A 16,502-nucleotide genomic window follows, 5' to 3' on the forward strand; every position below is an offset into this window, starting at 1 on the left:
TGACATGGCTGCCCAGGCATTTTTTTTTTTTCTGTAGGCCAAAGTGCTCTTCCACTAGTGTGCTGGTCTCTTCAATCCCATCTTTTGGCTCTTGTGTCACATCTACTCTCTGTTGGAGGGAGATAAATAATTTCAACTCTTACATAATCCCATGCAACTTAAATTTACGATTAGCCAAAACGGGTTTGTGAACTTTTTTGATGTTTCCCTGAGTCAATGGCCGAATTTGGCCGACCTGAGCTTTCAGCATCATTTTTGTTTGAACAATCACAGCATTATCACCTTTTAACTGTTTTTAATGAAGCAGAGTTCAAATAACACTTATCAGACAATTGTTTTACTTAAATATTGTTTTTCTCAACAAAAAGGCAATGCTTTATCAACGCATGAAATTCACGTTTCTGTTGTTTTGAAAATTTGCAATATTCACTTAAATAATTCTAACTTGTAAATTAATGATCCGATTAGGCTCAAATTTTGATGCACATCATTGGAAGGTTAGTATTTTATAAAAATGATGAATTATTTTATTAGTGACATCTATATGTCAGGCCTAGGACTTATTGAGTAATGTGTTAATGTGTATATAAGTTATTGGTAATGTCTTAATATATGTTTGCTGATTTTTTGATTTTTTTACAGTGAAGTCGGTTTCAAGAGAGTTTCATCGCTTTCAAACTACTTTTTTTTTCTATTTTTTTATTTTAAAACCTGCTTTAGTTACAAAATCTGTTTCAGTATTTAGAAAAAAATGAAACTTTAAACATTAAAAGCATTTAAGTTATAGTATGTTTAATCAGCTACATGAAAGCCTGATGAAACAAATTGAATAGGGAAAGGAAAGATGGCCGATAAGAATAAATCAAGAAGAAAGAAAAATAAGTTTTTCTGTCTTTATCTATCTATCTATATATATATATATATATATATTTATATATATATATATGCGTGTGTGTATATATATATGTGTGTGTGTATATATATATGGGTGTGTGTATATATATATATGTGTGTATATATATATATATATATATATATATATATATACTCGGGTTTTTTTATATTCAAAAGTAATGGACTAATGAATTCAACGAGGTTGTTAGATAGTGCTCAATAAAAAGAGCTGATAATACTTGTTTATTGTTATATAAACATGCTCACATCCCGCTGCTACAAATAGCCACTTGTTTCAATCAAACAACAGATATCATCAGGCAGCGACTTGACTATTCAAAAGTTCAATGAATAATGATTCTACAGATTCAAGATTTGACATAAGACATTAGATTATTCATTGAACTTTTGAATAGTCAAGTCGCTGCCTGATGATATCTGTTGTTTGATTGAAACAAGTGGCTATTTGTAGCAGCGGGATGTGAGCATGTTTATATAACAATAAACAAGTATTATATATATATATATATATATAAATGTAAAATTACTATAATTATTTTTAATATCCACAGACTAGTGTTTCATCCTTTTGGGAATCATCAGTGCAGAGAGTTACGATTACCACTTGTCGGGAGATTTTAACTTGATTATGAAGCCATCTCTGACTCCATTAACAAGTAAAAAATTGCTCAGTCAATCTTAACCGTGGTGAGAATATAATTGAAATTAACATTTATATAAATAATAAATGTCACTTAAGGAGATCAAGAGTGATATATATATATATATATTTTTTTTTTTTTTTCTCCAAAACCTCTGGACTTGGTGGAGGAGAGACTAAAACTTGCTGCTATGGTTTCAAATAATCTGAATTAACAGCAAGAGGAGACTTGATTCCAAATATTTCTCATATGTTATATCTTCCCTCTTTTGGAAATAGGGTACCATTATGAATAGCTCTAGTATCAAATCATCTTTATACACTGTGAAATTTGCTTTATGTATGAAAATCAAAAAGGGGAGATGTAACATATGAGAAATATTTGGAATCAAGTCTCTCCTTGCTGTTATTTAAGATCATTTGAAACAATAGCAGCAAGTTTTAGCCTCCCCCTCCATCAACATCAGAAGTTTTGGGGAAATATCAGATATTTTGTAATTCATATGCAAAACAAGAAAAACAAATGACTGATTGAAACATTTTATGGCTGTAAAAAAAGTGCCAAAAACAGTCTCTAGATAATGGATGATCTCCCTTAATTTGTGATCTTAAGGGCAAATGTCACATAGCCCACTATACAATTTAGGTTATTACCTTTCCAACAAGCCTTCATTTGTTAAACTCTGATCAGTAGTCGTTAAGATTTGGAACTTAAAAAAATTGCCAAAAAAGGTGGTATGTATATATATATATATATATAAAGTGAAACTGTGTGTGTGTGCATTTCCCTACCAAATTACTCTGTCAATTTTCAGTCTACAGATTCAAGATTTGACATAAGGGGTATTGAGATTTGGGAAAAATCTTTTTAATCGGTTTTCGGCCAGAAATTTAGCTGTCAAAGTTTGAGAACTCTACCAGACTCCTCTGCTAATTTTGGGTCCAAACACTTGAAATTTTAGATCTACGTTGCTTGGACATAAATCAAACTTTATAATTTGATTTGATTCCGAAGCAATAAATGTTAAGGAGTCAAAACTGGGGTCAAAGTTTTTTTAAAAAATCGACCTCTGCGGTCTCTACCAAATTACTCAGCCAAATTCTGGTCTAAACATTTGAAATTTTACATTAAGTGTATTCAGACACAGGGCAAGCTTTTTAATCAGTTTTTGGCTGAAAATTTGGCTGCCAAGGGGTCAAAGTTCAAAAGATTTGACCTTTGCGGTCTCTAGCAAACTATTTAGCAAATTTTGGGTCTAAACATTTGAAATTTTACATAAAGGGTATTCAGACATGCAGCAAGCTTTTTAATCAGTTTTTGGGCAAAAATTTAGCTGCCAAGAGGTCAAAGTGTACAGAGTTGACCTTTGCAGACTCTACCAAACTCCTCTGCCAATTTTGGGTCTAAACATTAGAAATTTTAGATGTAGTTTACTTGGACATTAGTCAAACTATTTAATATATATATATTTTTTTTTTTTTTTTTTTTTTTACATAGGCATCACCACATTATCAAGGCCCAGAGGCCACTCAAGGATAAGGGTTAAAGAGTGTACAGTAGAAATTGGACAATATAGTAATCATTAGTAATGAAAATTTGGTAAATTTGATAACTTATATGGAACGGCTCATCAAGAACTTATTTACGTTAGACTTGAAGACAACCATATTGTAGTCAGCCGGAAAGCAGGAAAACGGAAGACAATTCCACAGGCGTGCAGTTCTAAGAAAGAAGCTTTGTTCATGGAATCTACGATTAGGTTTAGGCACAGATAAAGAGTGAGGGGAATTATTGATAGTGTGTACAGCTAGACGAGTGTTTCTTGTGAAAGTTTGGCGAGGGGGGGGACCATAGATTGAAGCTCAGTCGAACACTTTCCATGAAAATAACGATACATCAGAGACAAACTCGCAACATCTCTTCTGTGAGATAGAGGTTGCAAGGAGGAGAAAAGGACATCTCCTACGACGCTACGAAGTCTATTTTGAACTCTTTCAAGGCAGGACAAGTCCTTTCTAGCAGCTCCTGCCACATATATATATAAATATATATATACACACATAAAGTTATGAACAGTACATAAGGCCCGAGCAAAGCCAGACTGAACTGCTAGTATGTATATATATATGTATATATATATATATATATATATATATATATATATATACATACATACATTGGTAGCCAAATTGAATATCTTTGGTTCTATGGGACAAAACTACATGAAAATTTGCAGGCTTTTTAAAATTATAATACTATTCTATGTTTAAAATTTTATGACAATTGGTAAAAAAGAACCTATATTTGCAAACCAATAAAATATGCTCAAATTTGCCTACATTTGTATATATAGTGTGTCCTGCAGGCCAGTTTCAGTCTTGCTGCTTTGATTGTCTCCCATGTGGCCTTGCCAAGCCACTGATGTGTGTGTGTGTTAAATTTCCTTTAATTTTTGTGGCAATTGCTGCTGTCCTAGCAAATGGAATCAAATGTCACTTTATAACTGAGTTCAAATCACTTAACCAGCATAATTATCATTTCCTACACTGATGATTGCAAAAACATGAAGCACTAATGTCTAGGTATAAAAATAAATGTTATTATTTATAATTATATTATTTATTCATACAGACATGTGCAAGCATTGCTACATTGGCATGACAATGTTTCAATCTGTAGTTATTAATAAACATCTCATCTTTTTATATAGCTGTTCATATTGAAAAAGAAACGAGAAAATGAAAAACATTTTGGATTAAAACTGATCACATGACCTTCAAATGTTCAGTTTCTTTCTTTTTCAATATGAACACTTAAATGAAAAGACCGACTTTTTGCCTGAAGAAATCTTAATTATTAATTTCTACAAATCAAAACATTGCCATGTGAATGTAGTGAAGCTTGTACATGTCTGATTGAAGAAATAATTATATAAATAGCTCTATTTAATATTGAGTACTTATACCTAGTGGATATTTTCGTGATTTTTATCTTGCAAATACATTCTTAACCTAGTTTATATATACACACACACACACACACACACACATAACAAAGGCACTGACACGTATACAAATGATCAAGCCGTGGCATGCAAAAGAGACAAGGAAAAGAGAAAAACTTTTAAGTACGTGTTGACTTGATAGAGTTTTGGGGGTTTTTTTTTTTTTTTTAAATCATGTGGTGGCACGACAGGAACTTTTAAGCCAGATGCAGGACTCATTTATCCTCCGAACTTTTAACAAGATTTTCGGACAACCGTATATAGTGGAACGAATTACGGATATAACAACTGGTTATAGCTGCAGACTAAGAAACTGTTAATTCACATTGAGGGGAAAAGCACAACTAGATTTAAATTCTGTAAATTTACAAAATTTTAATCTAATTGGTCTTATGTACATACTAGCAGGGCTATCTGGCATTGCCTGGCCGATATATATATAAAAGAAAATAAAGTTGCGCTTGACTACACTTGCTAAATGATTTTTGTTTTAGTTTAATTATTTTTATACTGCAATAATTTATATCAGTTTGAAATATGTTAAACTTTTAAAAAATTCTGTTAATGACCGTTTTGGTAAAAAAAAAAAAATAAAGTCCACTGATGTTGGCCCACTACTATGAATTCGGAATAGGGGCATGTGAGTGAGAAAAGTTTTTAAGCGGTTACGATTTAAAAAAAAAATTATTTGTGATTTACGTAAGTAATATTCATGTATTTAATATTAATCTGATCATTAAATAAAACCTCAGCTAAATCAACCGCTGATAAAAAAAAATTCCCTCTGATTGTTTGTTTGGAACCAAATAAATAATACAAAGTACAAAACAAACAGCAAAAAATCTTTTCACCTTGTTTAAATGCAAAAGTTTACCGAAATAAACGTTTGCAAAAATATGTTAAAAATAAAAAAACAAAACGTCCGGCTTAACACAAATGCAAAAACAAATATTTTTCAGTCAATGTGCTAATCCATTTCGCCATGGCAACAGTCATACCATTAGACATCAAATTTATGTAGTTAATATATCTGAAAGAGGAAGTGGTTCACGCATGCACAAATACTGAAATCATTAAGATAGAAAAAAAAATGAATATTATGTTCTAAATTTTATATATTATGTGTCTGAGTCTCCTTGCTCTTTAAGACATTACCAAAATCATTCTTATCCGCTTTAGATTTGAAAAGTTTTAGTGAGACATACTTACATACATACATACATACATTCACACTAACAGACATTTGCCCTTTATATAATACTAGCGAGGGGTACCCGGCGTTGCCCGGGTGTTTGGAGGTGTGTGTGTAGTTTTCGATAAATCCAAACTGGGGGGGGGGGGGGGGGTTAAAATAAAAAAAAAGTTTTGGTAGGTGAGTATGAGGATCGAACCCGAACCCTAAAAACAAAGTTGGAAATTAAAATGTGAAAAAAAGACATACGACGTTAACCACTGGGCCACGGAGACATACGAGGGAAACACATTTGAATTTATTTATTTAACTATTGACAGGTGGCAGCAATAAAAGTTAACTCTGCTGCTTCTATTTGACCTAATTATTGAGGTCAAATAGAAGTCACGCAGTTAACTTGGGTTTGTTTACCCAACTTTGACTGTTTTTTTTTCCCCAACAGCTCCCCATTGTCCAGATTGATTAGCAATTGTCTGATATGAGAGGCGTTTGTTCCCACATTGATCAAAGTTGATTGTTTCTGGACGTTTCCCGGCGCGATGCCGAGAATGCACGGATTGAATTTAGTTTCACTTTATTTATACTGAAAAGCAAGACAAACAGGCAACAGAGCGAAATAGCGCAAATCTCATAAAAGTCGACGTAAATAAATGTAGAGGCGACCCGCGTTCCCAAATCCTAGATATTATTATCTAGCGGGTATATAAATAGTTCTAAGCGATCGTAACGATCCTGGGAGAGTGTGCGAAAGAAGCCTTTGCGAGACATACACGAAATGGTCACACACATTTTGCCTTTTATATATATAGAAGATATAACTAAAAATAAAAACAATTTTTTTTTTTTTTTTTTTTTTTTTTTTTTTTCAGAGCAATGAAACACTTTTGAAAACATTTCAGTGTAAATAACAAGCGACCATACATTAGGACGTTACCAACTTATTAATGATACATTCTTTATTTACTATATACTGGGGAAGCTTTTGTTTGAAAATAGGAGAACATAAATACATTTGTTGGTTGAGTTTTTTTGGGGTGGGAGTGGGGTTGGAAGTTGAATCCCATTGCTGAGATTCTGCTTCTTTGCTCTTTAAAAAAAAAAAAAAAAAGAGAGAAAAAGGGGAAAAAAAAAAAATGTTCCCCCCCCCCTCCTCCTCCTCCTACTCCTCCTCTTCTCCTTCTATCAATCCTTCTTGCATGTTGCATGCTTGGCAATGTTTATTTAAAAAGAAAACTGATGACCTCAGTTTCTCTTTTCTTAAACTAAAATGTGTAAGTATTTTGCCTTGCTCAATTTATTGACTGATTCTTATCATAATCAGGATTCCTGATCATTATTCCGTTTCATGCCTTCTAGCCTTGAATACAATACAAAATCAAAAATGAACAGGCATATGAAACCTATGGGTTTGAGTATAATACTTAGTTCTACTTGCGCGCAAGTAATTTCAATGTAGTTTTTTTCTGTAACATTGTACACTTCTACACAACACATTGTGGCCTCAGTAGCAAAATAGATAAAGAATAGGAAAGAACTTCAACTCACTTTTTTTTTTTGTTGTACAACAACATTTATTTCCTCGTTCTCTCTCACGTGATCATCTTCTCAAACGTCATCCACACCTGTAACGTGATCTTGAACGCTATTTCGTTCCATGCTCCGCGTCACTCCCATGATCGTCCTCTTTCTTCTTTTTATAGATTTTATTTTTCTTTACCAGTGATGTCATTTCGCATGCATTCATTGCATATAGCTGTCCACGCTATTTTTCGTTTCTTTAGTCAATAGACTAATCTTTCCCGGTATATAGTAAATAAATAAAAAACTATATCGAAATTAGTTGCCCCCCCCTCAAATTGAGTATCATACCCAAAGCCATAAGTTTCATATGCCTATTCACTTTGTTTCGTATAGTATCATTTCAAAACAAATATTGCTCTTACATGCATAATGGAGCCCTCTGTTTATTTCACTTATGCTATGAAGGTATATATATATATGTACATATATATATATGTATATATATGTACGTATGTATATATATGTACGTATGTATATATATATATGTATATATATGTATGTATATATATGTACGTATGTGTATATATATGTATATATATGTACGTATGTGTATATATATGTATATATATGTACGTATGTATATATATATATATGTATATATATGTACGTATGTATATATATATATATGTATATATATGTACGTATGTATATATATATATGTATATATATGTACGTATGTATATATATATATATGTATATATATGTACGTATGTATATATATGTGTGTATATGTATATATATATATATATATATATGCACATATATATATATGTATAGGTTGCCTTTGCTATCATAGCAGCTAACAATATCATGATCAGTCGATTGCTTGCCACAGCTCTTCAGTCTCCCCCTGTTCTCTCTTTGCTCCAGGGCATCCATCCTGCCTGCAGTTTACCCCCAACATGATAATATCCGTGAAGAAATACCCCTGGCAGTGTATAGAGTGCAAGTCCTGCGGCCTCTGTGGGACGTCCGATAACGATGTAAGTCAACATAACTCCTCCTCCTCCTCCTTCTCCTTCCTCTTTCAGTACTTCTCTAATTGTATCCCCCCCTCTCCCTGTTGCTGCTGATGCTATTTTGCCTTGCCTGGGCATCCTCACCCTTTCCCTCAGTCGCCCCCCCCCTCACTTCACCCCCACCCCTTGCTGCTTTGGTTCTTTTTCTGTCCATTTACCGTTTTTTCCATTGGGAGGATTCTTCTTCTTCACATTTTTTTCTGTACCATTTTGTTTGTTAGCACCAAATTTTTTCAAATACTTTTGTTTGTGGGGGAAGGTGACTATTTTTGTTTGTCCTTTTCTTTTTTGTTTATATTTGCCTGTGTCGCCATTGGCTAAGAAGGTTTATAATAATAATAATAATAATACCCAGCATGCTGTTCTCCCCCAAATGACAAATCACGTTACACTCATCCTTCTCATTTTCTGTCTTATTTATCTTCAATTGGAAAAGCTTTCAGAATCAGAATGGACGATAGTTCTGTAATTTTATTACATTTCCACATACTTTCCAAAACTTCCCCTGGTCACTAAGAGACAGAAATCCTCATCCATGCATCTTTTTAAACAAAAAAAAAAAAAAAAAAAGTTCTTTTTAAGATAATCGACAGATCGATTTCTTTTTAAATATGTCGTTTTAAACAAAAACAATAGTACTTGCTTGTCATGTTGAAAATAATATATCCAAAAATTCATCAAGTAGAAAATTATTCATAGTTAAAAGTAATTTTTACGGAAAATTGGGGGAAACAGCATTTTCCCTACTTGTGAACACCTTGAAGATTGTGAATACAAGGGACATACTTATCTCTCTTTTTGTCACTTTAATGGCCAACGTTTAGTTTTAGCCAATAGTGATAGACTCTTTTTTTTACTAAAAAACACAATAGTAGTTCTATTCCATGAATTTTCATAATTTTTGGATATATCACTATTTTCAACATGACAAGTACTGTTATTTTGCCTTAAAGCCGCATATTTAAAAAAAATCAGTCTGTCAACTCTATCTTAACAAGCACCGTTAAAAACTTTTTTATTTTGCTAATACAAATGTGATTACCATTTTTAAGTTTAGCATGTAACGTTCCACAGCACTGTATCTCTCTCTTCCAGCTTTTTTTTACACCAGGCTCCCGTAGCTAAACTTACCTCTTCGAGTCACTATCATGCAAAAGTTTATTTGTAAAGATGTTAAAATATGACATTTTTGTCCTTGTTCAGAATTCCCCCTTTGATATTAAAAAAATAAATAAATAAAGAAGAATCTGTATGACGTACATGCCAGTGACGGAAGGAAATTATTGCATACCAGAAATCATGCAAGTTAATCAGGTCGTTTAATTTTTTTAAAATAAGAAAATCAGATTTTATGGCGAAACTATGAAAGAGAATCCCATGCCGCCATCTTGAAATCATTCTGATGGAAGAAGAAGAAAGATGACTGCAAATAATTTAAATTTTATAAGAATTTTAGAAAGCCATTCTTAATATTGGAAAAACTCAAATTCACTTAAAAATGATTTTCTTTATAAAAATAAAACTACTTGATCTATTTACGTGATTTTTGGTGTACGATATTTTCTTTCCGTCATACGTACATCATACAGATTTTTTTTGTTCTTTTAATATAGGAGAAATTCTGGACAAGGACTGACAATTTTTTTGTTTGTTTTTGTTTGTTTTTGCTTTTTTGATAGAACATTTTCATTTTACTTTCTTTTAAATATATATATATATTTAATATTTTTGGTATAAGGTAAGAAAAAGGGGGTAAAAATCAAACTGCTCTCATTTACAGAATACTTTCACAACATAACTAGAGATTGCAGACCATTTTTGAAAGAACTTTAAATTTACTAATGTAAAGTGACTTGTTGTTTTAAACTTTGCAGCAAATTAATTTTCTTTTATTCAGTTTGTATTGGCTGGTAAAAAAAAAACTATTATTCAAGTAGAATAGTCCGGAATTCAGCCTAATTAAAATTTAAAATCACAGAAAAATCTTTGTATGTACTCGTCACAAAACAAAAATGTTATATTCCAAAAATCACATAAATTGATCAAGTCGCTTTTTTTTTTATTAAGAAAGGTGTCTTCGTCTGCCATATTTATTGAAAGAAGACAATTCAATTTAAACTACTGAGATTTTAAAATCAGTCTTGTAATGCTACAATTATTAATCATAAAAAATGGTTTTTCTATATTAAAAAAACTGTGATCAATTTGCGTGATTTTTTGGAATATGACATTTTCGTTTCATGGCATGTGTATATATCAAAGATTGCTCTCTATTTTTTTTTTTTAATTAGGTTGAATTCTGAATAAGAATCCAATTATTAAATGATTAGGTTTGAAAATCTTTATTGTTGCTTATGTAGATTTGTGCTTTCTGAAACCTACGCATTTCAGGTGAAAACATTATTACGTACTTACATGTCCTATTGAAATTAGCATAAATTTAAAAACTTACGAAAAAATAAAATTACAAGCAAACAGAAAAAATTACATATAAACATAAAATTCACCAAATTATCAAGTTTTATTGTATGTTTTAACGTGGAAGAGTTATGCAACCAATTCAGTGTGAAAAACTTGACTTAAATTAAGAGTCCACCATTTTTAAACACAATCTCAGAACATAATCATGGATGCTTTTTGTTAAAAGTATATCTAGCTCGTAGTCTAACTGGATCATTTTTCGTAATTTGGGGAATTTATACTAATTTAAACATACGTAAATATGTAATAATGTTTTCACTTGAAATGTGTTGATTTAAAAGATAATCAATCAACACAAGCACCCTTAATTACTTGGACCATTGTATTTCAATATTAATAAAATTGTGTGACAACTTCACACGTGACTGTGTGTGTGTGTGTGATTCCCACCAACATGTGACTTGCAAATATTTTATTTATTATTACTTGAATATTTATTGAAAACAAAAAAAAAAATGAAATATCGTAATATAAAACAAAAGTTAAAAAATAGTTTATCTTTAGACTTAAATCAACCATAATGCCTTTTGGTTTCTTCATAAACAAGTCAGCTATTTTGATATTTTCTTAATCGTTGAAAAAGGAATTAATTATTTTGAAATTTGGAAGCATTTAAAATTTTTGGAAATTTGGAAGCATTTAAAATGTTGAATAGAAAGTAATTTCTCAGCAAATCTTCATGTGGTGAAAGTTTTGCAAGATTTGGGAAATTGTGGATTTATCCAAGTCGCTGCTAGCCCTTGAAGAATGCCAGACATAAAGGATACTGCTACAGAGGATAAATACTGCTATTTTAAATAATGATGATGATGATGATGATTGTAGTGTCGGCATTGACTGACACCACATCAAAAAGTCTAGAAGAGTCAAGGAGGATGAAAAGACCGAGGAGGCATTAACCAGATCTCCATTGGATAAGTGCAAAGAGGACTGGGACATTGGAGAGGCTCATTACCATTCAAATTCCAGTAAAGACTAATAGTTGTTGCCAGCGGCTGTTGCGATAACACAAATTCATTTGCAAAAGTTATCAAAAAGTGGAGAAAACTTGGAAATCTAGGGAAACTTGTTGTCACCTAGACTCCACGGAACACCCTACCATCAGTGAATAATCTCTGGTGATGACCTGTGTGAGAACTCGTAGTGAGTAATAATAATAATAATGGGTTAAAAAAAAAAGAAAGCAATTTACGTCCAATAATATTATAGAGATCAAAACATGAGTTTCAGTTTTATAACAATTTAATGACAAACGATAAAAATTCCATTTAACTTTCAAAATTCTATTTTTAAACAAATAATACTTTCTTTAAAGAAATACAGTTTTTAAAAAAATATTTAAACAAAAATGAAAGTAAAAAAAGAAACAAAAAACTCCTGTGCACTGCCGGGTAGATATAGCTAATATGAAATATATGTTATTGATGTTACCTTATTTTTAGCTACGTCAACATTTCTATTCTTGTTTGTGTAGATTATTTTTCAAACCAACACATTTCAGGTGAAAGCATTATTGCACACTTATGTGTCATGTCGAAATAAGTCTAAATAAAAAAAAAAAAAATTACGAAAAATGATCCAGTAGAAAAATAATGACAAGTAAATATAGAATTTAACAAATTAGCAAGTTTTAGCTGGGAAGAGTTGTGCAACCAATTCAGTATGATAAACTTGACTTAGATTGACTTAAACTAAGGGTCCACATTTTTAAACCGAATGTAATTGTAGATGACTTTTTGGTACTAGAGCACTTATTGATCCGTGCTGAAATAATGTTATTATTTAAAAAGCCATTCTTAACATGGGGAGGGTGTTTTGTACCTATTCTATACTTTAACCTTACAATTGAATAAAAAAAACATATCATAAAACTTTAATTAAACTTGGAAATACGATTTAAAAAATATTGCGAATCAATAAGTGCATTAGCACCGATTTTTTTTTTTTTTTTAAATACATCTAGGACATCACATATTGGATCATTTTTCATAAATTTTGGAATTCATACTACTTTTGATATGACATGTAAGTATGTAGTAATGTTTTTACCTGAAATGCGTTGACTTAAAACATCACCAGTCTGCACAACCACCTTCTTCTTGATAAATGTATAATTTTAATGCCTACATAATTTTAAGTGCATAAAGTGATTTGATTGATTAGAGATAAAAAAAAATAGTTTGATAAATTAATGATTGATATCTTTAATTAATTAAGTTTAATCTTATTTATCCTACAATAATACTTGAAACAAACTTAAAGTTTAGAAAGGTTTCCTAACTTTATCATTTATCTTTCTTTTCTAAGTTAAGGATTAGGCTGCACTGTCCTATGAATAGGACACCAAAAATAAAAATTTTTTTTTAAAATCTATAAGATACTAGCAGACTGCTCGACGTTGCTCTGTTGTCAAGTATGCATAAATATTATATTCTAATTAATGCATATTTCTTGTTTATTATACACAGAAATACCGTAGGTATTAAACATAATGTTCAGTTCCTTTTTAAAAAAAAAAAAAAAACGGAAAGAAACTGAGACATGTGCTTGCGAGTATTATGTGTTCTTTAAACAATTCACTTCTTGTAAGTAAAAACAAAAATTCTCGAGCTGAGATCGAAACCAAAACCTAAAGGCACTGAATTAAATATGATAACCATTAGACCAGCTTGACACAATCTTTAAAAAGTGTTTTCAAACTTACTTATTCTTAACATAAGGAAGCTGTCATGTTTCACGATTGCGCATGCGTAGTCGCGAAACAGTTGACAAACAGATAAGAATCTGATGACTCCCAAGTACCAATTTTTCAATTTTGACCCCTTAGCAACCCATTTTTCCAGATGAAAATCAATTAAAAAGTTTTCCACATGTCTGAATAGCCTATATACAGAATTTCAAATCTGTAGATCAAAAATTTGTTGAGTAGATAGGTGGAGAAGTGTCCTCACATACACATACACATTTTCACTTTTATAGATAATAGTTCTGCTTATTGTATAATTACTCTGAAAAAAGGATAAAATACAATCTTTATTCATCAATTTCTTTGCGAGAGTTGTTGAAATCCTCTTCAAAATTGTGAAATTTGCTAAAAAATTTTATTTGTTCGATAATGTACGAACTTATATAAATGAGTCTTGCAATAGTAAGTAACTAACTTATTGCAAAAAGTGTAATGTAACTCTTTGTACAAACTGCCTTGCTCCTTATCATAACATGTAAATTTTATTTTGAATGTATAGCCTTTTGATTTCTAAAATGTATCACATGTACCCAGTGTCCTATTTATAGGAGAGTTAATATGTTGCTTTCTAAATAATATAACTTTTTCCTTTCAATTTTGACCAATTTTTAGCCATTACACAAAGTTTACACTCGGTAGTAAAAAGAAAATAGATACCCTTGGAAATAATCTTTAAAAAATGGGAAAATAGATACCTTGGGTTAATAATTTAGAATATTAAACATTATTTTATTGTATTTAATTAAAGTAATGATATATCTGTTAAGATGTTAACTTGTTTTCTGTCGGTATCAGCCTTTTCAGATGTCTTGATTATTAAAACCTGTATTTGTCATTTCTTGAAATATTTGGCTCCTCAGATATATTTGAGATTGAAAAAACAATGCTTGTCCAAAATTCATCTTATATTAAAAATAAAGAAAAATCTGTATGATACTCTACCTGTGATAGAAAGACAATATCGTATACCAAAAATCACATAAATTGATCAAGTAATTTTATTTTTAAATAAGATGATCAAATTTTATGGCTAAACTACAAGAGACGATCTCATGACACCATCTTGAAAATAATCTGAAGGAAGAAGGGAGATAAGTCAATTCAAGCTTGCAAGATTTTAGAAAGCCATTTTTAACAGGAGGAGGAGATACATCGGAAAAAGTCAAATTCGCTTAAAAATGATTTTCTTTATAAAAATAAAACTACTTGATCAATTTAGCTGATTTTTCTGGTGTATGAAATTTTCTTTTTGTCACAAGAAGGTATGTCACACAGATTTTTCTTTATTTTTGTTTTTTTGATATAGGGGGAATTGTGGGCAAGGACCAAAAACATTTCAAATGTTTACAAATGTGCTTAGATTATTTTTACAATTCTTATTCAAAATTTTTTTTATAGAAACCAATTCTTAATTGCCCCAAATATTTCTCTATATCTTAAACAATAGAAGTAAAAGTATTTTTTTTTAGTTTTGGCAGGTCTAGAATTTTGCTTTGTGATTTATTTCTTTTCATAAGTGTGTCTAAGCAGCAACATCTGCCTTAGTAAGATTTATGTGGTCTGCCATTTTGGGGCACTGAAATGATCATCTTTTCATTAAAGTTGAGCCTTATTGTATATTCTTGCAGACCAATCTGGCTCTAACCTGATCCGGTCTGTGACTGTGTTGATTGAATCAAGGGCTGCTAATGACTGCAGGCGACTGCAGCAGGTATTGTAGCACTAGATGTGATTGCAGGATCAACACTTCCCACTAGAATTTATCAACACATACTGCACCTTTAGCACCTTTGCTCTCTCTCTCTCTCTCGCGCTCTGCTCTGTCACCAACACTGCTCCTCACTTATTTACTTGCTATGGGTCATGGTAGCTACTAGAATCAGTCAATCACTTTGGCCATAAACTTCTTACATTTCTACATTTTTTGTGATAAAGATTTGATTATTCATATTATTTGACTTCCTCACACTACCGTTCTCATCTTGCGTGTTATTTTCACAACATTTTGGTCAATGTAAACTCTGATCTTCTTCAGGTGTATCTTGTTGAACAAACTCGGAATTTGCAGAAAATTTTGAACATAACTCTCATATATATATATATATATATATATATATATCTCAATGTGATAGGTATTCAAAAGTGATAACTACTGAATTTAATGAGGTTATTAAGGATGCTCGATAAAAGAAGAGCAATATATATTTTTATTAATACAAACAAATTTACATGGTCATGACACTGGACATGCTAATGTTTCAGACAAATCGTCAGTTAAAATGATAATTTGAGGACTGGTTTCTTCTGTGGATAGCAACCATTTAAGTCACCTGACAAGGACTTCTGGTTTTAACTGACTATTTGTCTGAAAACTTAGCATGTCTAGTGTCACGACCATGTAAATGTGTTTATATTAATAAAAAAATATATATCGTGATAAACAGTGGTATATAATAAGTAGTAAGATTGTACTTCTAGAAAACAAAATATGTCTAAGGCTCCTAAAATTTATGCTCGAACTGTTCACAAGGACCTGTGGCATAGTGAATAAAGTACTTGGTAAAATTCAGTTGTAAAGTTACGTTTTTTTCTGGAGGTTGATTGTTCAATCCTCAATGCAGGTAACATGCAAAATACAATTGCAAATTATTTTGGACTTCTACAGAACAATTATCGATTAAATAAAGGGTTCAGTTTGAAATCCCATGCAGATTCCGAAGTTAGTTTGATTGAAAGATTCCCAAGTTCGACAGAAAGATTTTTGAGTTTGACAAGATAACATTTGAAGATGGTCGGAGGTTACATCACCCGAAACGTTGTGAAAATAACACTCAAGATGAGAACAATAGTCTAAAGGATCCAAATAATACACATAAACTTATTTTTATCTACAACACCTCTATGCAATGCACAGTGCTGGCCT

The 16,502-nt window shown here is 31.3% G+C and overlaps 1 protein-coding gene across 4 annotated transcripts in view; it reads left to right on the plus strand.

Moving 5' to 3' along the window:
- The window catches only part of LOC145246638 (zinc finger protein ubi-d4-like), a 93,908-nt gene that overhangs the window by 62,972 nt on the left and 14,434 nt on the right, over nt 1-16,502 (plus strand). For all 4 annotated transcript variants that reach the window (XM_080108339.1, XM_080108340.1, XM_080108338.1 and 1 more), the window contains one exon: nt 8,204-8,316. In XM_080108339.1, coding sequence (XP_079964465.1) covers nt 8,204-8,316 — 113 coding nt within the window. The remainder of the gene's footprint in view (nt 1-8,203; nt 8,317-16,502) is intronic.

This window comes from Euprymna scolopes, chromosome 24, assembly GCF_053919585.1.
Source record: "Euprymna scolopes isolate OS-2025 chromosome 24, ASM5391958v1, whole genome shotgun sequence".
In the NCBI taxonomy this organism is placed as follows: domain Eukaryota; kingdom Metazoa; phylum Mollusca; class Cephalopoda; order Sepiida; family Sepiolidae; genus Euprymna; species Euprymna scolopes.